We start from the raw sequence: 23,064 nt of genomic DNA, 5'->3' as shown, positions 1-23,064 counted from the left end.
TTTGATTGCAACTAAAACTGGCTAAGGTTAAAAAAAAATGAAATTTATTGATTTAAGTAATTTAAAAGTACAAGTCTTGGTTCTGATTACAAGTGTTATTGCATCTCAGATCTCAAATTGCGTCACTCAAAATTTGTCTTTCCCACATTCTGACTCAGCTTTTAAAGTGTTATCTTTATCTCAGCCCATTCTTGAGATGTTAATGGCTGCCAGCAGCTTCAAGCTCACTTCCTACCAACAGGGCCACTTTTATAGAAAGAGAAAGACTCTATCTTGATTCTAAAAATCAAAAAATTCAAAAAGCCTGGGACTGCCTCTCATTGGTTTGATTTGGGTCAGGTGTTCCTTTTGAACAAATCACTGAGGACAGAAAGAGGTAGTGTTCTTTTTTTAAATTGTGAAAAAGTCTTTATTTTAAGAAAAAAATTAAGTTAACAAAAAATTTAATGTTTCATTTTACAAAATACACCTGAAAGGAAATCTCAGTACAGAGAAAATTTTAAATCAAGGCCTCACCAGTTCCTACAGTATTAGTAATGTGTCTCAATTTCTAAAAGTAACTTCTAAAGAGCTTAAATTTAACCAAAAAGATTTTAAATGAAAATAAACTAGAATGAATAAACATGAGAAACATTCCTCCTTGAATTAAGGATCTAAGCATCCTGAGATTTCCAAAAGAGGCAGTGTTCTAACTGGCCAGGCCTGGATCACATGTCCACTCCACCTTCAGCTGAGGGAAAGGGTAAGCTTTCTTCTGTCCACTTGATGGAAGGGGGAATGGGTCCCTCCCCAAAGGAACATTGAGGGCTCTTGCTAGATAAAGGGAGAATGGATGCTAAAGAAGGGAAATGACAGATGTCCACCAGAGGTTCTCAAATTATGTTCCAGTAGAGTTGATACCTTGATTTTTCTGGAAGTCAAAGAAAGAGACAATAGGAATGGAGAGAAGTGGAGAGTTTTGAGAAATATGTGGACAGTGTAACGAACAGAACTTGAAGGCTGGTTAGACTTGAGGGATAAAGGAGAATGAAAGTTCTTGGCTAGAAGCATTGGAATATGACTCTAGCTACTTATTCAAAAGGGAATTTACATCATGGGAATGCCCTTGACGGTTCATAGCATCAGCTAGAAGGAATACACTTGGAAATAAGTAGGGATAAAGGACCACTAGAGGACCAGAATGTAGGAATTACAATTGTGGTTGTCGACCTAATATCTATTTCTTACTCTTTTGCAGAGTTCCAGTTCTGTTCCTGAGGCCACTTGACCTGCATGCCCCTGACTTGGCTCCAGGGTCGATTGGCCTAAGCCAGTCATAGAGAACCCCTTACCCTTGCTAGAGATTGGTTAGGAGTAGCAGATAACCCAGTTGTGGCCATTGAGCCACGAGAGGAGGTCTGCTTGGGAATTTTGGGGAGGAAACTTTCCTCATTTCTAAGAATGATCTAATGGAAGGAAAGGTCCTTCTCCACTGGAGTTTAGACATGATTCTTGGAGCTGTGGTAGCCATCTGATGGCCATGAGGGAATCAGCTTGAAGGTATGCACACTGAAGACCATAGTAAACAAAAGAAAAAAGAACTTGGTTTTGTTTTTTTTTTTTTGAGTATAATTGCTTTACAATGTTGGGTTAGTTTCTGCTGCACAACAGTGTGAATCAGCCAAGAACACGGATTCTTGATGGCATTGTTAAACCACCGAAAGCACTGTTCCTGGAGCCCCTCCACTCTAGATCTCTTGTGATATGAAATGATAAATTTAAATTTCCTTGCTACGTAAGCCTGGGTTTTGGAAGGCATCCTGACTTATACCATGGAGCAGGGACAATCTGGCCAGGGTACAGTCGGTGAAATGGCAGACCTCCAACCCCAGCACTTTTCACCATCCTTGCTTGTGTGTCCTGTTCAGGATTCAGAATCCTGGGAGTGAGAGCCTGTTGGCCCAGTTTAGGTCTCTCTGATTACCTTAATGTAGGGAGAGGGTGATCTAGTCCGTTAGGCTTCCATAGTAGGAAGTGGTCACTGGAAATTACCCTTCCCCCACACTATAGGGAAGTTGTTGTTGTTCAGTTGCTAAGTTGTGAAGAACAACTCCCTTATTGTGTAAGGGAAGGGTAATTTCCAGTGACCGCCTCCCACTATGGAAGCCTAATGGACTAGATCACCCTCTCCCTACACGAACGACCTAAACTCAGTCAGTGGGTGCTCTCTCCCAGGATTCTGACTCTTTACAACTCTATGGGCTCCTCTTTCCTCCACTGTCTCCTGGAATTTGCTGAAACTAATGTCCATTGAGTTGGTGATGCTATCTAGCCATCTCATCCTCTGCCACCCTCATCTCCTTTTGCCTTCAATCTTACCTAGAAGCAGGGTCTTTTCCAATGACTTGGCTCCTTGCAGGTGGCCAAAGTATTAGAGCTTCAGCAACAGTTCTTCCAATGAATATTCAGGGTTGATTTCCTTTAGGATTGACTGGTTTGATCTTGCAATCCAAGTGACTCTCAAGAGTCTTCTCCAACACCACAATTTGAAAGTATCCATTCTTTAGCAATCAGCCTTCTTTATGGTTCAGCTCACACATTCATACATAACTACTAGAAAAAACATAGCTCTCACTATATGGACCTTTGTTGGCAAAGTGATTTCTTTGCTTTTTAATATGCTTTCTAGGTTTGTTATAGCTTTCCTTTCAAGGAGCAAGCACCTTTTAATTTCATGGCTGCAGTTACCATCTGCAGTGATTTTGGAGCCCAAGAAAATAAAATCTGTCACTGTTTCCACTGTTTCCCCATCTATTTGCCATGAAGTGATGGGACCAGATGTCATGATCTTAGGTTTTTGAATGCTGAGTGAAAGAGAGCCAGTCTTTTTGCTCTCTTCTCTCACCCTCATCAAGAGGCTCTTTAGTTCCTCTTCATCTTCTGCCATTAGAGTGGTATCATCTGCATATCTAAGGATGTTGATATTTCTTCTAGAAATCTTGATTCCAGCTTGTGATTCATCCAGCCTGGCATTTTCCATGATGTCCTCTGCATAGAAGTGAATTAAACAGAGTGACAATATACAGCCTTGTTGTACTCCCCCAATTTTGAAACAGTCCATTGTTCCATGTCCTGTTCTGACTATTGCTTCTAGACCCAAGTATAGGTTTCTTGGGAGACAGGTAAGGTAGTCGGTACTCTCATCTCTAAGAATTTTCCATTGTTTGTTGTCATCCACACAGTCAAAAGCTTTAGCATGGTCAATGAAACAGAGTTTTTCTAGACCTCCCTTGTTTTCTCCATGATTCAATGAATGTTGGCAATTTGATCTCTGGTTCCTCTGCCTCTTCAAAACCCAGCTTGTACATCTGGAAGTTCTTGGTTCACATACTAGGCTAAAGCCTAGCTTGAAGGATTTTGAGCATAACGTTGCTAGCATGTAAAATGAGCACAGTTGTGCAGTAGTTTGAATGTTCTTTGGCATTGCCCTTCTTTGGGACTGGAATGAAAACTGACCTTTTCAGTCCTGTCACCACTGCTGGGTTTTCCAAATTTGCTGGCATACTGAGTGCAGCACTTTAACAGCATCATCTTTTATGACTTGAAATAGTGCAGCTGGAATTCCATCACCTTCACTAGCTTTGTTTGTGGTAATGATTCCTAAGGCCCAGTTGACTTCACACTCCAGGATATCTGGCTTTAGGTGAGTAACCACACCCTCGTGGTTATCCAGGTCACTAAGACCTTTCTTGTATAGTTCTTCTGTGTATTCTTGCCACCCTGTCTTAATCTCTTCTGCTTCTGTTAGGTCCTTGTGGTTTTTGTCCTTTACTGTGCCCATCCTTGCATGAAATGTTCCCTTGATATATCCCATTTTGTTGAAGAGATCTGCGTTTCCCATTCTATTGTTTTCCTCTATTTCTTTGCATTGTTCATTTAAGAAGGCCTTCTTATCTCTTCTTGCTATTCTCTGGAACTCTGCATTCAGTTGGGTATATCTTTCCCTTTCTCCCTTGCCTTTTGCTTCTCTTCTTTCCTCAGCTATTTTTAAAGCCTTCTCAGACAACCACTTAGCCTTCTTGCCTTCCTATTTCTTTCGTATGCTTTTGGTCACTGCCTCTTGTACAGCACTATGAACTTTAACAGCCATAGTTCTTCAGGCACTCTATCTAGCATATCTAATCCCTTGAATCTATTCATCACCTCCACTGTATAATCATAAGAGATTTGATGTAGGTCATATCTGAATGGCCTAGTGGTTTTCCCTACTTTCTTTAATGTAAGCCTTAATTTTGCAATAAGGAGCTCATGATCTAAGCCACAGTCAGCTCCAGGTCTTGTTTTTCCTGACCGTATAGTGCTTCTCCTCCATCTTTGGCTGCAAACAGCATAATCAATCTGATTTCAGTGACTCTCTGGTGATGTCCATGCCCGTGTGTAGAGTCATCTCTTGTGTTGTTGGAAGAGGGTGTTTGCTATGACCAGTGTGCCCTGCTTCATTGTGTACTCCAAGGCCAAACTTGCCTTTTTTTCCAGATATCTCTTGACTTCCTACTTTTGCATTCCAATCCTCTATGATGAAAAAGACATTATTTTTTTTTGGTGTGTGTGTGTTAGATCTACAAGGTATCATAGGTCTACATAGAACCAGTCAACTTCAGCTTCTTCAGCACCAGTAGTTGGGGCATAGACTTGGATTAGTGTGATGTTGAATGGTTTGCCTTGGAAAGGAGCTGAGATTATTCTGTCATTTTTGAGACTGCACCCAAGTATGGCACTTTTGTTGACTATGAGGGCTATTCCATTTCTTGTAAGGGACTGTTGTCCACAGTAGTAGATATAACGATCATCTGAATTAAATTTGACCATTCCTGTCCATTTTAGTTCACTGATTCCTCAGATGTCAATGTTCAGTCTTGCCATCTGCCTGACCACATCCAATTTACCTCTATTCATGGACCTAACATCCCAGGTTCATATGCAATATTGTTCTTTACAGAATCAGACTGTACTTTCACCACCAGACACATCCACAGCTGAGCATCGTCTCTACTTTAGCCCAGATGCTTCATTCTTACTAGAGCTATTGTTAATTGCCCTCTGCTCTTCCCCAGTAGCATATTGGATCACAGGCTTGTCATGGCAAAGGGGCTTGTGTAACTCAATGAAGCTATGAGCCATGCTGTGCAGGGCCACCCAAGATGGATGTATCATACTGAAGAGTTCTGACAAAATGTGGTCTACTGGAGGAGAGAATGGCAAACCACTCCAGTATTCTTGCCTGGGTAACCCCATGGACAATATGAAAAGGCAAAAAAGACATGACGCTGGAAGATAAACCTCCCAGGTAGGAATGTGTCCTATATATACTGGGGAAGAGTAGATGGCAATAGGGTTGGGGTGACCCCAAATATGAGCTTCCAAGATGGCACTAGTGGTAAAGAACCTGCCTGCCAGTGCAGGAAATTTAAGAGACGTGGGTTCAGTCCTTGGGTCAGGAAGATCCCCTGGAGGAGGGCATGGCAACCCACTCTGGTATTCTTGTCTGGAGAATCCCATGGATAGAGGAGTCTGGTGAGCTACAGTCCATGGGGTTGCAAAGAGTCAGACACACCTGAAGCAACTTAGCATGCACACACAACCCCAAATAGAAACTGGCAGACAAGAGGAAGAGGAGGGGGGAACAGATGCTGAACATCCAAATACTCATGAATATCCATCTCTGGTCCCAGCAGACTGGTTGTCTCATCTCATATTCCATATAAAGCAGTCTGCACTTACCATATTCTTCACCTGACATGCCACATCCAGGCTTCTGTGAAGTTGTCTTACTTGCTCTGCCTGGAAGCCCTTCTCTCCTTTTCCCACCTGCAACTCCCTATTCTTTGTGAAGGTGTGTTTAAAAGGCCCCTTCCATTTGAAGGGAGAGCTGGTTTCTCATCAGATGGAAGGAGCCGGTAGGGGACCAGTTCTGGGTCACAGACTGTATTCAGGAACTGAAATCAAGACCTGATGAAGGTGCTTTCACTTTAATGAGCTTGTCTATACCTCTCATGATTTCACTTTCATCATGGTCTTATTAGCCATTACTTCCACTTTTGAAAACAATTGTTGAAGTGGTGCCTTTATTCCTGCCCTCCTGTTGCTGTGTTTCTGTCCTAGGAAGTCTTCCATGACCTGCCTCTCTTCCATCAGAATCAAGAACTTGCTACATTCTGTCTTCACTTCATTTCCCACAAATTACTTTGGATCAGTCAGGACTTCTTTATTGAAAATGATGAAAGTCCATTCAAACTGGTTTTAATTGGTACCTGTAACTGAGAATTCTTGAGGCTATCTCTAGTTTTAGGATCCAGATTCTCAAATAAAATAATCAATAATCACTCTACCTGTGTTAGATATCAAATGCTGGGTAGCAAATAATCCAAAAATTTATGGCTCAAAACAACAAAAATCAACTAGGATTTTCACAACTTTAGAGGTTCAAGAATTTAGGAGCTGCTTAGCTGGATGGTCTGGCTTGAGGTTTCTAATGAGGTTGCAGGTCAGATGCTGGTTGGGGCTGCAATACCCGTGTCAAAAGTGTTCATTCACATGGCTACATGGCTGTCCAATTTGTGCTGATTGTTGGCTGAAGACTTTACTTTCTTCCCTCATGGGCCTCTCTGAAGGGCTGCTTGAGTGTCCTCACAGCATGGCAGCTGGCCTCCCCCAGAGTGAGTGATCCATGAGACCAAGCCTGAAACTGTGATCCCTTTTATGACCTGGGCTCAGAAGTCAAACATTTGCTTCATTCCCAGGCAGGACCTCCCTAGGCCGTGACAGCGATGGCCATCAACATCTCCAGGATTGCATTCTTAGGGACTCCAAGAGGAAGAGAGTACCTTTATGCTAAAAGTTCTGGTGAAAAGTCCCAGGGCTGACTCCGATTGGCCACACTTGTGTATGGCTTATCCCTGAACCAATCCCTGTGGTCTAGAAATACCATACTCTGATTGGCCAGACCTAGGCCACACCCCCAGCCCTAGAACGGAGGGTAGAGTGGGCAGCACTAGAGACTCATGGAGGGGATGAAGGAAGAATAGTTTTCAAAGGAAAAATCAGGGTGTCCTTACTGAACCAAGATAAATAGCTGTTAGGAAGGAAGAATGATACATGCCCAACACATCTCCCTTCCTTGTGCTCCAATTGCATATTTTAGCACTTCTTGGTTTAGTATTTTTTGTAATTTTTTCCATGGGATCATTTACTTACTTTGTAGGTAGAACTCTAAGATGGCCCTCAAGACCCCGGTGTAAACATACCTTCTCCCAGTTATTTAATCAAATGCTAATCTACAGACTTCTGTAGAAGAATGCTGTGAATAGTTAAGTAAGGTCCTAAATCAGCTGACCTTAAGAGAGCGAGATTTTCCTTAGTGGGCCTGACCTAATCAGATGAATCCTTAAAAGGGACAGGGTTCTTCCTAACAGAGGAAATTCAAAGGGTGAGAAAGAGCCAACATGGCAGAAATTCTCTGTTGTTGGCTTGGGAAATTGAAGGGACTCTATGGCAAGAAATGCAGGAAGCTTCTAGCAGTTGAGGGCAGCCCCTAGCTGATGGCTTGCAAGGAAACAGGGACCTCACTTACTACAAATGTAAAAAAAACCTGAATTCTGCCAATGACCTGAATGACCTTGGAAGGGAATTTTCCCCCAGAGCCTCCAGAGAACTTAGCCTTGAACTCAGCTTTGTGAAACTGGGCAGAAAACTGAATCACACAGTGTAGGACTTTAGACCCAGAGATTTGTGAACTGACTATGGTATTATTTTAATCTGCAAAGTTTGTGGTTAATTTTAGACAGCAATAGAAAATGAATACACTTCCCCATCAGTTCAGTTCAGTCACTCAGTCGTGTCCGACTCTTTGCGACCCCATGAATCGCAGCACGCCAGGCCTCCCTGTTCATCACCATCTCTCGGAGTTCACTCAGACTCATGTCCATCGAGTCCGTGGTGCCATCCAGCCATCTCATCCTCGGTCGTCCCTTTCTCCTACTGCCCCCAATCCCTCCCAGTATCAGAGTCTTTTCCAATGAGTTAACTCTTCGCATGAGGTGGCCAAAGTATTGGAATTTCAGCTTTAGCATCATTCCCTCCAAAGAAATCCCAGGGTTGATCTTCAAAATGGACTGGTTGGATCTCCTTGCAGTCCAAGGGACTCTCAAGAGTCTTCTCCAACACCACAGTTCAAAAGCATCAATTCTTCAGCGCTCTGCCTTCTTCACAGTCCAACTCTCACATCCATACATGACCACTGGAAAAACCATAGCCTTGACTAGACAGACCTTAGTCGGCAAAGTAATGTCCCTGCTTTTAAATATGCTATCTAGGTTGGTCATAACTTTTCTTTTCAAGGAGTAATTGTCTTTTAATTTCATGGCTGCAGTCACCATCTGCGGTGATTTTGGAGCCCAAAAAAATAAAGTCTGACACTGTTTCCATTGTTTCCCTGTCTATTTCCCATGAAGTGATGGGACTGGATGCCATGATCTTCGTTTTCTGAATGTTGAGCTTTAAGCCAACTTTTTCACTCTCCTCTTTCACTTTCCTCAAGAGACTTTTTAGCTCCTCTTCACTTTCTGCCATAAGGGTGGTGTCATCTGCATATCTGAGGTTATTGATATTTCTCCCGGCAGTCTTGATTCCAGCTTGTGCTTCTTCCAGTCCAGCATTTCTCATGATGTACTCTGCATAGAAGTTAAATAAGCAGGGTGACAATATACAGCCTTGACGTACTCCTTTTCCTATTTGGAACCAGTCTGTTGTTCCATGTCCAGTTCTAACTGTTGCTTCCTGACCTGCATACAGATTTCTCAAGAGGCAGGTCAGGTGGTCTGGTATTCCCATCTCTTGAAGAATTTTCCACAGTTTATTGTGATCCACACAGTCAAAGGCTTTGGCATAGTCAATCAAGCAGAAATAGATGTTTTTCTGGAACTCTCTTGCTTTTTCCATGATCCAGCGGATGTTGGCAATTTGATCTCTGGTTCCTCTGCCTTTTCTAAAACCAGTTTGAACATCTGGAAGTTCACAGTTCACGTATTGCTGAAGTCTGGCTTGGAGAATTTTGAGCATTACTTTACTAGCATGTGAGATGAGTGCAACTGTGCGGTAGTTTGAGCATTCTTTGGCATTGCCTTTCTTTGGGATTGGAATGAAAACTGACCTTTTCCAGTCCTGTGGCCACTGCTGAGTTTTCCAAATTTGTTGGCATATTGAGTGCAGCACTTTCACAGCATCATCTTTCAGGATTTGAAATAGCTCTACTGGAATTCCATCACCTCCACTAGCTTTGTCCATAGTGATGCTTTCTAAGGCCCACTTGACTTCACATTCCAGGATGTCTGGCTCTAGATGAGTGATCACATCATCATGATTATCTGGGTTGTGAAGATCTTTTTTGTACAGTTCTTCTGTGTATTCTTGCCACCTCTTCTTAATATCTTCTGCTTCTGTTAGGTCCATACCATTTCTGTCCTTTATCGAGCCCATCTTTGCATGAAATGTTCCCTTGGTATCTCTAATTTTCTTGAAGAGATCTCTAGTCTTTCCCATTCTGTTGTTTTCCTCGATTTTTTTGCATTGATCGCTGAGGAAGGCTTTCTTATCTCTTCTTGCTATTCTTTGGAACTCTGTATTCAGATGCTTATATCTTTCCTTTTCTCCTTTGCTTTTTGCCTCTCTCCTTTTTACGGCTATTTCTAAGGCCTCCCCAGACAGCCATTTTGCTTTTTTGCATTTCTTTTCCATGGGGATGGTCTTGATCCCTGTCTCCTGTACAATGTCACGAACCTCATTCCATAGTTCATCAGGCACTCTATCTATCAGACCTAAGCCCTTAAATCTATTTCTCACTTCTGCTGTACATTCATAAGGGATTTGATTTAGGTCATACCTGAATGGTCTAGCGGTTTTCCCTACTTTCTTCAACTGAAGTCTGAATTTGGTAATAAGGAGTTCATGATCTGAGCCACAGTCAGCTCCTGGTCTTGTTTTTGTTGACTGTATACAGCTTCTCCATCTTTGGATGCATAGAATATAATCAATCTGATTTCAGTGTTGACAGTCTGGTAATGTCCATGTGTAGAGTCTTCTCTTGTGTTGTTGGAAGAGGGTGTTTGCTATGATCAGTGTGTTTTCTTGGCAAAACTCTATTAGTCTTCGCCCTGCTTCATTCCGCATTCCAAGACCAAATTTGCCTGTTACTCCAGGTGTTTCTTGACTTCCTACTTTTGCATTCCAGTCCCCTATAATGAAAAGGACATCTTTTTTGGGTGTTAGTTCTAAAAGGTCTTGTAGGTCTTCATAGAACCATTCAACTTCAGCTTCTTCAGCATTACCGGTTGGGGCATAGACTTGGATAACTGTGATATTGAATGGTTTGCCTTGGAGATGAACAGAGATCATTCTGTCATTTTTTAGATTGCATCCAAGTACTGCATTTTGGACTCTTTTGTTGACCATGATGGCTACTCCATTTCCTCTGAGAGATTCCTGCCCGCAGTAGTAGATATAATGGTCATCTGAGTTAAATTCACCCATTCCAGTCCATTTTAGTACGCTGATTCCTAGAATGTCGACGTTCACCCTTGCCATCTCTTGTTTGACCACTTTCAATTTGCCTTGATTCATGGACCTGACATTCCAGGTTCCTATGCAATATTGCTCTTTACAGCATCGGATCTTGCTTCTATCACCAGTCACATCCACAACTGGGTATTGTTTTTGTTTGGGCTCCATCCCTTCATTCTTTCTGGAGTTACTTCTCCACTGATCTCCAGTAGCATATTGGGCACCTACTGACCTGGGGAGTTTCTCTTTCAGTATCCTATCATTTTGCCTTTTCATGCTGTTCATGGGGTTCTCAAGGCAAGAATACTGAAGTGGCTTGCCATTCCCTTCTCCAGTGGACCACGTTCTGTCAGACCTCTCCACCATGACCCGCCTGTCTTGGGTTGCCCCGCAGGCATGGCTTGGTTTCATTGAGTTAGACAAGGCTGTGGTCTTAGTGTGATTAGATTGACTAGTTTTCTGAAATCATACTCACACTTCCCCATTGGAGAAGGAAATGGCAACCCACTCCAGTATTCTTGCCTGGGATATCCCATGGACAGGGGAGCCTGGTGGGCTACAGTCCATGGGGTTGCAAAAGAGTCGAACATGACTTAGCAACTAAACAACAAGATACTTCCCCATGGACTCTCAGATTCCCAAAGTAGGGAGCTTCTCTTGGATTTCCTTACCCTCCTCATCCCCAGTAGGACTGGAAATGAGGCAACCCCTCTTCCTGCTTCCAGTTCTACTATCTGGGAAAGATGGGGGGAGCCCCACTCCTTATTATTCTACTCCCACCCACCAGCTCCCAGCTTTCCCATCCTTAGGGGTTCATCAAGGAAACTCTGCTTGACTTTCCATAAACAGCCTAAAAGGGCAGCTCAACCAACCTCTGCTCCCCAGGCCTCAGGGACCTTTGACCAGTTCTATTGATCTGGACTCCTGGTCAAGTGCTTGGACCAACAGACAGACGCCATGAGGGCACTGCTGCTCCTGGGGGCCCTGCTGGTGAGCCTGGAGTCAACGGTTTCGGTGAGGACTGTGGGAACCAGGGGGGTTATACGGGGATGGTCCTTGTGGGTCCCTATCACAGCTTTGGCCTCTGACCATGACCTTTTGGCCCAGGAGGTTGGAAGTCCTGTTTGGAAAGAAGAGGCAAGCCTATAAGGCCCAAGTAGAGGAGAGAGAGAATAGACAGACTGGTGGCTATGAGGATGTGGCCTGCATTTCTGGGGGAGAGGGAAATTGAGGAGACAACAGGAGGAGTAGAGAGGGGGCCGGGCCTTTGGAGGAAATCTCTGCATTTCAGGGCTGTGAGAAGAAGCTGGGGACTAGCATGGGACGGGAGCAGGCAATGACTTTCTGGCAAAATTCCCTGTCTTCTTCTCACCCCCATAGACTCCACCTTGGAAAGGCCCCAAGAAGCATAAGCTCACAGAGAGTGATCACACAGTGGGTAAGTAGCCTGGGACCACCTCCAGAGAGAGCCTCGGATAGGGATGAGTCATGAGACGGTGTGCAGATTGTTAGTCTTTGGCCCCTGGAGTGGGAGGGAGAATCCTGGGCAGTCTTCACTCTTACCCCCGGAGTTGTCCGGCTGGCATTCAGACCTGGGTGCCTGCCAAGTGTCGGGTCTTGTGCAAGTGGGTGTTGCAGACCCAGAGTGATGGTGAGCTGTGTGCTCCCTGAGGACAGGTTGGGGCTGTATCTGAGTGCCTGGCCCAGCACCTGCTCTTCTTCCTCAGCTTCCCAGGCCTGTGTCACCCTTTCCTCTTCTCGATGTATCTCACAGGCATCAGGCATGCCACACAAAGGCCAGGGCCCTTGATGGACAAGAAAGGATTGAGAGCAGGGCTTTAGAGCCCAAATGCTTCTGAATCCCAGCCTCATCACTCATGGGCTGGGTGGCTCTGGGTCAGTGACTTGACTTCTCCAAGCTTAAATTTCCCCACCTGTAAAACCAGGCTGGTAATGGTAAAACTCTTAAGGTTGCTGAGAAGGAGAAATGAGTCATTTATCCTGGTGAGACATTCAGCCCACATTTTGGTGCATGGTAAATGCTTAAAATATATTGACTTTCATTATCAAGTTTCCTTTTAGATGAGGGATATCTGCCGTCTCCCCCTAGCTCCCTATTGTCTTTATTCTTCTGGACACTAAATATTTACCTAGAGTGGCAAACTAGAGCTTGCTCTGGTAAGCCTGGCCTGGTGGGATGAGACAGTCCCTCAGCATGGCCCTGAGGCCCAGCCCAGCCAACCCTGACTACCTCATCTCCTCTCTTCAGCACTTCACACCCAGCCAAATAGCTCTTCTTCCTCTAGCCTGACCCAACCTAGCTGCTCTGTCCTTGCCTAATCACCAACTTAAGGTCCTCCATTCCATTTGGGCTTCCCTTGTGGCTCAGCTGGTAAAGAATCTACCTGCAATGTGGGAGATATGGGTTCAATCCCTGAGTTGGGAAGATCCCCCGGAGAAGGGAAAGCCTACCCACTCCAGTATTCTGGCATGGAGAATTCCATAGACTATACAGTCGAAAAGAGTTGAACACGACTGAGCTATTTTCACTTGCTTTTTTTCCCATTCCATTTGCATCTTAAAGGTCTATCTCAGATGCCTGTCCCTCTTTCTTTACTATCCTGTCCATGATTTGGCCCTCAGCACAAGTGCCAGTATGCCTTTAACAATATGAGCTAATGTATATCAAACACAGACTATGTGCCAGACTCTCAGTGTTTTACAGACAATCTCATTTAAGTTTCACAACACTCCTCTGAAGTATACACAGTCAGTTCTCATTATTCCTAGCAGTCGTATTCTATAAAGTCACCATGAACACTGAATTAGCAAAAACCACGCCATTACTTCTAGAGGAAATATAGGGTTAGGTTCCTGTGAGCTCTGGTTACATTTTCATCGCCATCAATATATAACCTTGCCTTATGTGTGATTTTTGTTTAAAGACACTTTCCTTAATAGATGTTGTTGATTCATTGATATTGAACTCATGGCCAGCGGCACTATTAGCTCACACCTGGATGAAACTTACCTAGTCTGAAATTGTCCTCTATAATATAAATCACAGCCCTCTTGTGCATAGGAACACTGGACCACACTCTAGCACTCTACTTGGCAACCATTTTCAAGCAAAACCATTTACCAAAAACACAAAATTTGAAAATGTGGCACTAAATAGAGTGTGAAAAGGACACTTGTTTACAGTAGGAGCTGAACAAGAAGCAGAGTATCACTTCATTTGACCTTAGCTGGGAATGTGCACTTCAGGTGACTCAAATTTTTCACCACTCTGTGCATATCTACAAATGATCGTGAAAGCACCTTGAGTATTGGTTTGAGGTTACAGATAAATTTTAGTGTGACGTGCAGATAAGCAAACACAGAATCTGAATAATGAAGCTCAATTGTACTATTTTTTAAAAATTATGATAGCAATATTTTTACTGTAAAAACTACAGAAGGTACAGAAATAGAAGAGAAGGAAAAGTTACCCACAATCCACTATCTTCCAAAAACCACTTTTAGAAATTTTGGAGATATCCTTCTAGATTTATTTTTTTATGCATATGTAAAAATACTTGTTAAAAAAATAGGACATGCTGTTTTTGACTGACTTTATTTAAAATTATGAATATCTTTCTGTGCAAATAGACCTGTATCATTTTTTTTTTCATTGTGGTAAAACACACATAACACAAAATGCTCTACCTCAACCATTTATTTATTTATTTGGCTGCACTGGGTCTTTGTTGAGGCTCACTGGGGCCTCCCTAGTTGCAGAACTTGTGATCTACAGCACAGGTTCACTAGTTGCAGCACTCAGGACTTAATTGCCCCACAGCTTGTGGGATCTTGATTTTAGTTCCCTGGTTGGGGATCAAACCCATATCCCCTGCATTGCAAGGTGGACTTCTAACCACTAGATCACCAGGGAAGTCCCTACCTCAACCATTTTTAAGTCCAGTTCAGTGGTATTAAATATGATAATACTGTTGTGCAGTCCTTACCACTATCCATCTACAATTCTTTTCATCTTGCAAAACCTAAACCCTTCATCTTTACTATGTATTATTTTTGCCATTTTAGAGATGAGGCAAGTAAGGCTCAGAATGTTCAAGTAACTTCAACATTCAGCAAGTATTTACTAAGTGCCTGCTTTATGGCAAGCAGTCTTCTAGGCCTGAGGTCTGCAGACTTGTCCAAAGTCACCCAGTTAGTAGTTGGTGGAGTCAGGAGTCCACTCCAGCTGTCAGACTCCAGAACCCAACTCTTAAGCAGGGTGTGGTCTTGAAGGTAGGGCTTCCCAGGTGGCACTAGTGGTAAAGAACCCGCTTGCCAATACAGGAGACATAAGAGACACAGGTTCAATCCCTGGATCCTCTGGAGAAGGGCATGGCATCCCACTCCAGTATTCCTGCCTGGGTAATCCCCATAGCATGCACGCATGGTCTTGAAGGTCTTTTCAAAGGTCTATCTTTTTTCCAACCAGACTGTGAGGGTGGTTCCTGGTCAATGGGGGCACGGGGAAAGGCATTAAAGAGTGTGTTATCCCTGCAGTTCTCACTGTCACCGGGGAACCCTGCCACTTCCCCTTCCAGTACCACCGGCAGCTGTATCATAAATGCATCCACAGAGGCCGGCCAGGCCCCCGACCTTGGTAAGACTACCCAGGAAGGGTTGGAGCAGGGGTCTTCTGTGGACTCTGCCCACCCTTCTGTCCAGGGAACCCTGCTTGAAGAGAGGGGGTTGTGACAGGGGAGGTGAGCTTAGCCCCTTGGGCAAAGCAGGGAAACCTCATCTCTTTCATTTATTGAAGTATAGTTGATTTACAATATTGTGTTGGTTCCAGGTGTACTGCAAAATGATTCATTTATATATATGTATATATATGTATATATATATATATACACGTATACATGGGCTTCCCTAGTGGCTTAGCTGGTAAAGAATTCACCTGCAATGTGGGAGCCTGGGTTTGATCCTTGGGTTGGGAAGATCCCCTGGAGAAGGGAAAGGCTACCCACTCCAGTATTCTGGCCTGGAGAATACATGTGTGTGTGTGTGTGTGTATGTGTATATATGTTATTATAAGACATGGAAAATAATTACTGGTGTTATACAGTAAATCCTTGTTGCTTATCTATTTCATGTATAGTAGTTTCTCTCCATTAATCTCATATTCCTAATTTAGCCCCTCCCTTTCCACTTTGGTAACTGTAAGTTTGTTTTCTATGTCTGAGTCTGTTTCTATTTTGTATATAGATTCACCTGTATTCTTGTTTAGGTTCCACATGTAAGTGATATCATGTAATATTTATCTCCATCTGACTCACTTCACTTAGTATACTAACTCCCCAGGCCCATCCATGTTGCTGCAAATGGCAGCATTTCATTCTTCTGCTATGGCTGAGTCATATCCCACCGTGTATGTGCCACCTCCTCTTCAACCGCTCGTCTGTCGATGGGCACTTGGGTCGCTTCCACATCTTAAGCTTTGTCTCTTTCTGCAGGTGTGCTACTACCCCCAACTTTGAGAAGGACCAACGATGGGCATACTGCCTGGAGCCCAAGAAAGTGAAAGGTGCCATACAACCTTTGGAGTGACCCAGGGCCCTCTCCCCACCCCTAGCTCCTCTCCTGGGTATCATCAGACCCAAAATACATGGGATTCTGGGCCCACCTATCTCCCTCGCCCCCAGAGGGAGAAGTTCTAAGAGTGGGTAGCCTCATTTTGCAGGTGGGTAAACTAAGGCTTGGAAACTTGGAGGGCCAAGGTCAAAAGACAAGCACATTTGGGTAGGGACTTGGCCTCCTCTGTCTGACTCCGGCTCCCTGCTCTTTCTCCCTCTGTGTCGATCTCTCAGACCGCTGCAGCAAACACAATCCCTGCCAGAAGGGAGGGACCTGTGTGAACATGCCGGATGGCCCACGCTGCATCTGTGCAGATCACTTCACTGGGAAGCACTGCCAGAAAGGTGAGGAGATGCTGAGGCCAGGGATGGGGGCACTGGGGAACAGGGGCAGCCTCAGACCCACTGAAGAAGTCCTGTGGATTCCTGGAGACTTGGCATGGTCCCTCTTCTCCTTTTGTCCTCAGAGAAGTGCTTTGAGCCCCAGTTTTTCCGGTTCTTCCACGAGGATGAAATATGGCATAGGCTTGAGCCAGCAGGTGTGGTCAAGTGCCAGTGCAAGGGTCCGCATGCCCAGTGCAAGCCACTGGCCAGCCAGGGTGAGTAGATTGGTAGGGAGCTGGGCAGGGACCAGAGTGGAAGGTGAGGAAGAAAGGCTGGCCGGAGGCCGGGTGGTGTGCCAGTGGAAGAGGGAGCTCTCTGGGCTGTCTTTGGGCCTAGGGGTGACTCAGAGTGCTCCTTCTCCCAGTCTGCCGCACCAACCCGTGTCTCAACGGGGGCAGCTGTCTACAGGCGGAGGGCCACCTCCTGTGCCGATGCCCGCCTAGCTTCGCGGGACGTTTGTGCGATGTAGGTGAGTTAAGGTCTCTAGGAAGCAGAAGCCCCACCCCCACGTGGGAAGGACTTGCAGAAAGGGAGGAGGGGGAGTGGCGCCGTGGGTGAGAGGGCGGCTGGGGGCGGCGGGGAGGGACCAAATCATCACCTAGGGGCGGGGAGCCTCCTCTTTCCCCAGACCTCAGGGCGAGTTGCTACGACGACCGCGACCGCGGACTCAGCTACCGCGGCATGGCCGGGACTACGCTGTCCGGCGCACCCTGTCAGTCGTGGGCCTCCGAGGCCACCTACTGGAATGTGACCGCAGAGCAAGTGCTGAACTGGGGACTGGGCGACCACGCCTTCTGCCGGTGCGCGCGTGGGACGCGGCTGGAGGTCCCCTTTCGCTCCAGGGCCCTTCGAGGGCTTCTCACGTTCAAAATAGCGCCTCCGCCCCACCTCGTGGTTACAGGAACCCCGACAACGACACCCGCCCGTGGTGCTTCATTTGGAAAGGCGACCGACTGAGCTGGAATTACTGCCGCCTGGCACCTTGCCAGTCCGCAGCTAAGCAAGGGCCCTTCCCCTTGCCCTCGCCGTCGGCTGTGCAGAAACCTGAGTCCACGACCCAGACCCCGCTTCCATCCCTGACTTCAGGTAGTTGGGAAGGGTCGAGCGGAGAGGGCGTAGGACGAGCTACATTCCAACAGATCGACCGTGGGTCTCCAGGTCCTCAGCCTGGGCTCCTCCCACAGGCTGGTGCTCGCCGCCCGAACAGCCGACTCCTCTGGCCAGCGCAGGCCCCGGGGGCTGTGGACAGCGGCTCCGCAAATGGCTGTCCTCGCTGAACCGCGTCGTCGGAGGACTGGTGGCGCTCCCCGGGGCGCACCCCTACATCGCCGCGCTGTACTGGGGCCAACATTTCTGCGCCGGCAGCCTCATTGCCCCCTGTTGGGTGCTGACTGCGGCTCACTGCCTGCAGAACCGGCGAGTGTCCTCGAGCTCAGCTCCCCGCCCGGAACCCGTCTAGCGCCTCTCTCCTATGCGCTCAGCTTCCCCGCAACACCCGAACTCGTGCCCTACCTCTCTGCGTCCCCGCCCACCTTTGCCCCCTTCTCCCTTTCAGAGCTTCCCAGGAGGAAGCCGAAACCTATTTGGGGGTTCGGAAGAAGGGGACTCCCACAGGATGCCTGTGACCCGCTCTGAGCGCGCTTTCTTTTCCCGACCCTGTCCCCAGACCCGCGCCGAAGGAGCTGACCGTGGTACTCGGCCAGGACCGCCACAACCAGAGCTGTGAGCAGTGCCAGACGCTGGCAGTGCGGGACTACCGCCTGCATGAGGCCTTCTCGCCCGTCACCTACCAGCACGACCTGGGTGCGTGGAGGAGCCCCCGCGGGGATCAGGGGAAAGGGTGGGCAGGGCTCGAAGTCCGGGCGTCCCGGTCTCACGCTTCTCCCCGCCCGGGTTAGCTCTGGTGCGCCTGCAGGAGAGCGCGGACGGCTGCTGCGCGCACCCGTCGCCTTTCGTTCAGCCAGTGTGCCTGCCGAGTAGCGCCGCCCGCCCAGCCGAATCCGAAGCCGCAGTCTGCGAGGTGGCCGGCTGGGGTCACCAGTTCGAGGGTAGGCAGAACGGCTGGAAGCGGGAAGGAGGCCTCTGGCCACCGGGGTAGGCAAGACAAGCCTGCAGGTGGACAGGTGGGGCCGATCTGGTGGGTTGTGGGGACGCGCAGGGCCCCTGCCTCTGCAGTCTGCTTCTCCAACGGCTTGAAATTCACTGTCGGGGGAGTGGGGGAGTCCCCAGAACTCCTGTGGCGAAGCGGGAGAGCCGCATCTTCTCTGGATTCCCTCTGGGCACTGGGCTGCAAGGGCTAGTAAAACGCTGGCCCGCAATGGAGCCGCAGGTGGGTTGGATGGGGAGCAAGGTTTTGAGCCACTGGATGGGAAGTGAGGGTGGGGTTCAGAAGCAGTCCTCTTTCCTCCTGGTTCATTCACATCACAGTTCCTCTCTGGCTTCCTGTCTATGAGATAGGTGTTAAAGGCAACTCATTCCCTGTGTTAAAGGCAACTCAGTCCCTCCCGGGCTTGCTGCAAGGGAGATAGGAGATTATAGCGGGTTTGAAAGAGCCTGGTAAAGCCAGGTCCATGTCCTGGGCGTCAAGCGGACTCTGGAGGGGTGTGAGGAAGGTGCTCTCGGTTCGCAGGTGGGGAATATTCCAGCTTCCTGCAGGAGGCTCAGGTACCGCTCATTGACCCGGAGCGCTGTTCCGCCCCCGACGTGCACGGAGCAGCCTTTACCAGCGGCATGCTCTGCGCTGGCTTTCTCGAGGGCGGCACCGACGCATGCCAGGTGAGCCTGGGGCCCCGCTTGGCGCTCTTCCCCAACCCAGTCAAGGGCGGACTCCCAGCCAAGGCCCCTGAGCCGCGTGTCCCTAACCCAGGGTGACTCCGGAGGCCCTCTGGTGTGTGAGGATGAGACCCCTGAGCGCCAGCTCATCCTGCGAGGCATAGTCAGCTGGGGCTCAGGTTGCGGCAACCGCTTCAAGCCGGGTGTGTACACCGACGTGGCCAACTACCTAGCCTGGATTCGGGAGCACACCGCTTCGTGACAGCCCGGCGACTGTCTTTCCCTTCTGAGCAGTTCTGGAATGGAAGCGTGTCTGACAGGGGGTTATGGATAGGAAGGATTGTTTTCTATTTCCCCCAGCGCTGCCAGCCCGGGGCCAGGCATGGCATAGGCACTCAATAAAGTGCTTTTGAAGCTGCTTGAAAGGTTCAGCTCTTCAAGGTCCTGTTGGGAAATGCCAAGACAGTAGGTGCTGTGTGCTTAGTCACTCAGTTGTGTCCAACTCTTTTGCAACCCCATGGACTGTAGCCTGTCAGGGTCCTCTGTCCTTGGAAATTCTCCAGGCAAGAATACTGGAGTGCATTGCCATGCCCTCCTCCAGGATATTTTCCCAACCCAGGGATCGAACCCAGGAAGATTCTTTACCCAAAATAGTATACTGGTACTCAACTTCTTCAGACCCAGTCAGAGAAGAGAATCTATTGAGATCTGATGCAATATTTAAATTCACGTCCAGCTGATATTTACTAAGCCACACTGTATACCAAACCAGTGCGAGGTGATTCCATGAATATGAAACTAATATTTTAAGTTTACAGAACAGGAGTTCTCAACCTCGACTGTACATCAAATCACCTTGGGGAGCTTTTTGAACCTTTGCCCAACATCCACCTCAGGTCAACTAAATCAATATTTCTAGGGATGGGGGTGGGTGGCCGGGTGTTTTTAAAATTCCCCAGGTGATTCTATCTGCAGTGGAGGTTGAGAAACATGGTTAGAGGTATTTTACATTAGGGACTTCCCTGGCAGTCCAGTGGTTGAGACTCCATGCTTCCAATATAGGGGGTGCATTCCCTGGTGGGGGAACTAAGATCCTACATGCCGCTACCAAAAGATTAAAAACAAAAAAAAAATGACTCAACATTAAAACAGTGGTGTGGGCTCTTAAGGCTGCTGGCTTGGAAGCCCCTTGATGCTGCTGCTGCTGCTAAGTCACTTCAGTCGTGTCTGACTCTGTGTGACTCCACAGACACAAGCCCACCAGGCTCCCCCGTCCCTGGGATTCTCCAGGCAAGAACACTGGAGTGGGTTGCCATTTCATTCTACAATGCATGAAAGTGAAAAGTGAAAGTGAAGTCATTGAAAAGTGAAAGTGAAGTCGCTCAGTCGTGTTCTTCTCTTAGCAACCATATGGACTGCAGCCTACATGGCTCTGCCGTCCATGGGATTTTCCAGGCAAAGAGTACTGCCATTGCCTTCTCCATAGAAGCCCCTTACCCCTGCCCTAATTCTCACTAGGGCAGTGGATCTCGAAGTGTGGTTCCTGGACCGTCAGCAGGGAACTTGTTAGACAAGCATTTTCTCTGGCTGCATCCCACAGTACAGGATGAGAGAAACTCTGAGCTGGGACCCAGCAATCTATTTAACAGCTTTCTAGGAGATTCTGATACTCCTCATGTCTGAGAACCACATTCTGAGGGTTGAATGGTTATCAGGCCTGAGCGGTCTGGCTGTCCAGACAAGGCACTTTTCTTTTTGTTTTTAAACTCACCAGAGAAGGCAATGGCACCCCACTCCAGTACTCTTGCCTGGAAAATCCCATGGACGGAGGAGCCTGGTAGGCTCCAGTCCATGGGGTCGCTAGTGACTTCAGTTTCACTTTTCACTTTCGCTCATTGGAGAAGGCACTGGCAACCCACTCCAGTATTCTTGCCTGGAGAATCCCAGGGACGGGGGAGCCTGGTGGGCTGCCGTCAGTGGGGTCGCACAGAGTCGGACACGACTGAAGCAACTTAGCAGCAGCAGCATGCTGTGCTTGATGGACCATTTAAGTAAGAGCTTTGTTTTCGTTGTTGTTTTAGAGTTATTTTGACTGCTGTGCAATTCCTTCAGGCCAACTTTAAAACCGCATCAGGCGATAGGTACAAACGCGGCCCCACCCCCACCCTGTTCTCCAGCGTAGGCAACCCCTGTGTGGCATCACGGTTACCTCAACGTCATAACCACACCCCTGAATACGTCATAGTGTCCTGGGCATTCTAGGCGCATGGCGCAGCTGGACAACCCAGGAAAGTGCGAAGCGAGGGGCGCACTCTGAGCCGGAATGGGCGACTGGAAAGGTTACATCAGTGCAGTGCTTCGGGACCAGCGCATCGATGACGTGGCCATCGTGGGCCACTCGGACAATCGTTGCGTGTGGGCCTCGCGGCCTGGGGGCCTGCTGGCGGCCATCTCACCGCAGGAAGTCGGTGTGCTCACCGGGCCAGACCGGAGCACCTTCCTGCAGGCGGGGCTGTGCGTGGCGGGCCGCCGTTGCTGCGTCATCCGAGACCACCTGCTGGCCGAGGGAGACGGAGTGCTGGACGCGCGCACGAAGGGTCTGGACGGGCGCGCCATCTGCGTGGGCCACACGCCTCGGGCGCTCCTCGTGCTCATGGGCCGGCGGGGCGTGCATGGGGGCATTCTCAACAAGACGATGCACGAGCTGATCCATGGGCTGCGCGCGCAGGGCACCTAGCGGGACAGCTAGCCAGTCCAGAATAAAGTCTGACCTGGGCGTGGCAGACTCACACTCGAGTTGTGAGAGGGTGTGGGGGGAATTGCCGATGAGGAAGGTACTTTACTAGATCCTTGCAGAAGGATGTCTGGTGAGATTCTTATTATGAGTCCAGAGGCTTCCCAGTCTCCTAGGCTCTATCTATCTCAGGACCTCCCATGGGTGCCCCCCCTCTGGACTAACTCCCTAGGCCAGAGTCCCAGGGCCTTGGTGCCTCCCCAGGGTCCCTAGGGACACCCAAGCTGATGAGCGGGTAGCCTCCTCAAACCCTGCAACTCAGACCTGAGTATCCTTTCCCACAAAACTTCCACAAGTCTGTGTGAGACAAACTCTAAAGCAAGTCCCGTCCCCACCCTCCCGCACCACTCCCTAAGCTGGGGCCAATGTACTTCTCACCTCCACCAGCAAGAGGAAGCACTAGCAAGGGCTGTGGGTGGGTAACATGATGGGGTTGGTAGCTTGGAAAACAGCTCTCTGGCTTCCAGGCCCTTGCATCCCCCGACAATACTTCAAAGGGGGTGGATGTGGGGGTGGGGAGGCAAGTGTTGTAGACCATCACAACTAGATGCGGGGCCCTACAGTCTTCCTGCCACTTTGGGGTCCAAAGGCCCCAGAGATGTCCCTGGACTAGAGGGAGGAGCTTTGGCATTGCCCACCCTTTGCCTCTCCTTCTGCAGACCTCTGTTCAGGGGGCCCTATGGGGGAGGAGGAATTGAAAAACTTTGGTGGGCTTAAATGAAGCCTGGTTTACTGCCCAAAGGCAGAGTATAAAGGTGGGAGGGAAAGTGGCTGGTCTCTGCCCACTGCACACTGGGACCCAGGGCATGGCTTCTCTTGCCCGTCTCCACCCTCCCTCTCCTTCCTTCAGTAGCCCTGATGGGCCCCCACCTGTCACTTGGTTTCTAGAGA

The 23,064-nt window shown here is 48.0% G+C and overlaps 2 protein-coding genes across 2 annotated transcripts; both read left to right on the top strand.

The window, feature by feature from the left end:
• Window positions 1-11,550: 11,550 nt before the first annotated feature.
• Window positions 11,551-19,641, top strand: F12 (coagulation factor XII). The gene is made up of 14 exons (XM_052644153.1): window positions 11,551-11,607; window positions 11,974-12,031; window positions 15,151-15,250; window positions 16,104-16,174; window positions 16,458-16,568; window positions 16,691-16,822; window positions 16,972-17,076; window positions 17,236-17,407; window positions 17,509-17,693; window positions 17,792-18,023; window positions 18,274-18,410; window positions 18,506-18,655; window positions 19,237-19,382; window positions 19,474-19,641. The coding sequence occupies exons 1-14, from the start codon at window positions 11,551-11,553 to the stop codon at window positions 19,639-19,641; spliced, it is 1,824 nt and encodes a 607-aa protein (XP_052500113.1).
• Window positions 19,642-21,702: 2,061 nt separating this feature from the next.
• Window positions 21,703-22,116, top strand: PFN3 (profilin 3). Its single transcript, XM_052644356.1, has one exon. It carries the CDS (start codon window positions 21,703-21,705, stop codon window positions 22,114-22,116), a length of 414 nt encoding a protein of 137 aa, XP_052500316.1.
• Window positions 22,117-23,064: the final 948 nt, after the last annotated feature.

The sequence above is a fragment of the Budorcas taxicolor genome, chromosome 7, assembly GCF_023091745.1.
Source record: "Budorcas taxicolor isolate Tak-1 chromosome 7, Takin1.1, whole genome shotgun sequence".
Classification (NCBI taxonomy): Eukaryota; Metazoa; Chordata; class Mammalia; order Artiodactyla; family Bovidae; genus Budorcas; species Budorcas taxicolor.
Note: the sequence above shows the minus strand (reverse complement) of the source record. Positions and strands in the feature narration are given on the sequence as shown.

Excerpts from the sequence above, each read along its gene's own strand:
- F12 (XM_052644153.1), top strand. The coding sequence starts at position 11,551 with ATGAGGGCACTGCTGCTCCTGGGGGCCCTGCTGGTGAGCCTGGAGTCA. Across the intron at positions 17,077-17,235 it reads GGGACGTTTGTGCGATGTAG|ACCTCAGGGCGAGTTGCTAC; the intron begins GTGAGTTAAGGT and ends CTCTTTCCCCAG. Across the intron at positions 18,656-19,236 it reads CTGGGGTCACCAGTTCGAGG|GTGGGGAATATTCCAGCTTC; the intron begins GTAGGCAGAACG and ends CTCGGTTCGCAG.
- PFN3 (XM_052644356.1), top strand. The coding sequence starts at position 21,703 with ATGGGCGACTGGAAAGGTTACATCAGTGCAGTGCTTCGGGACCAGCGC.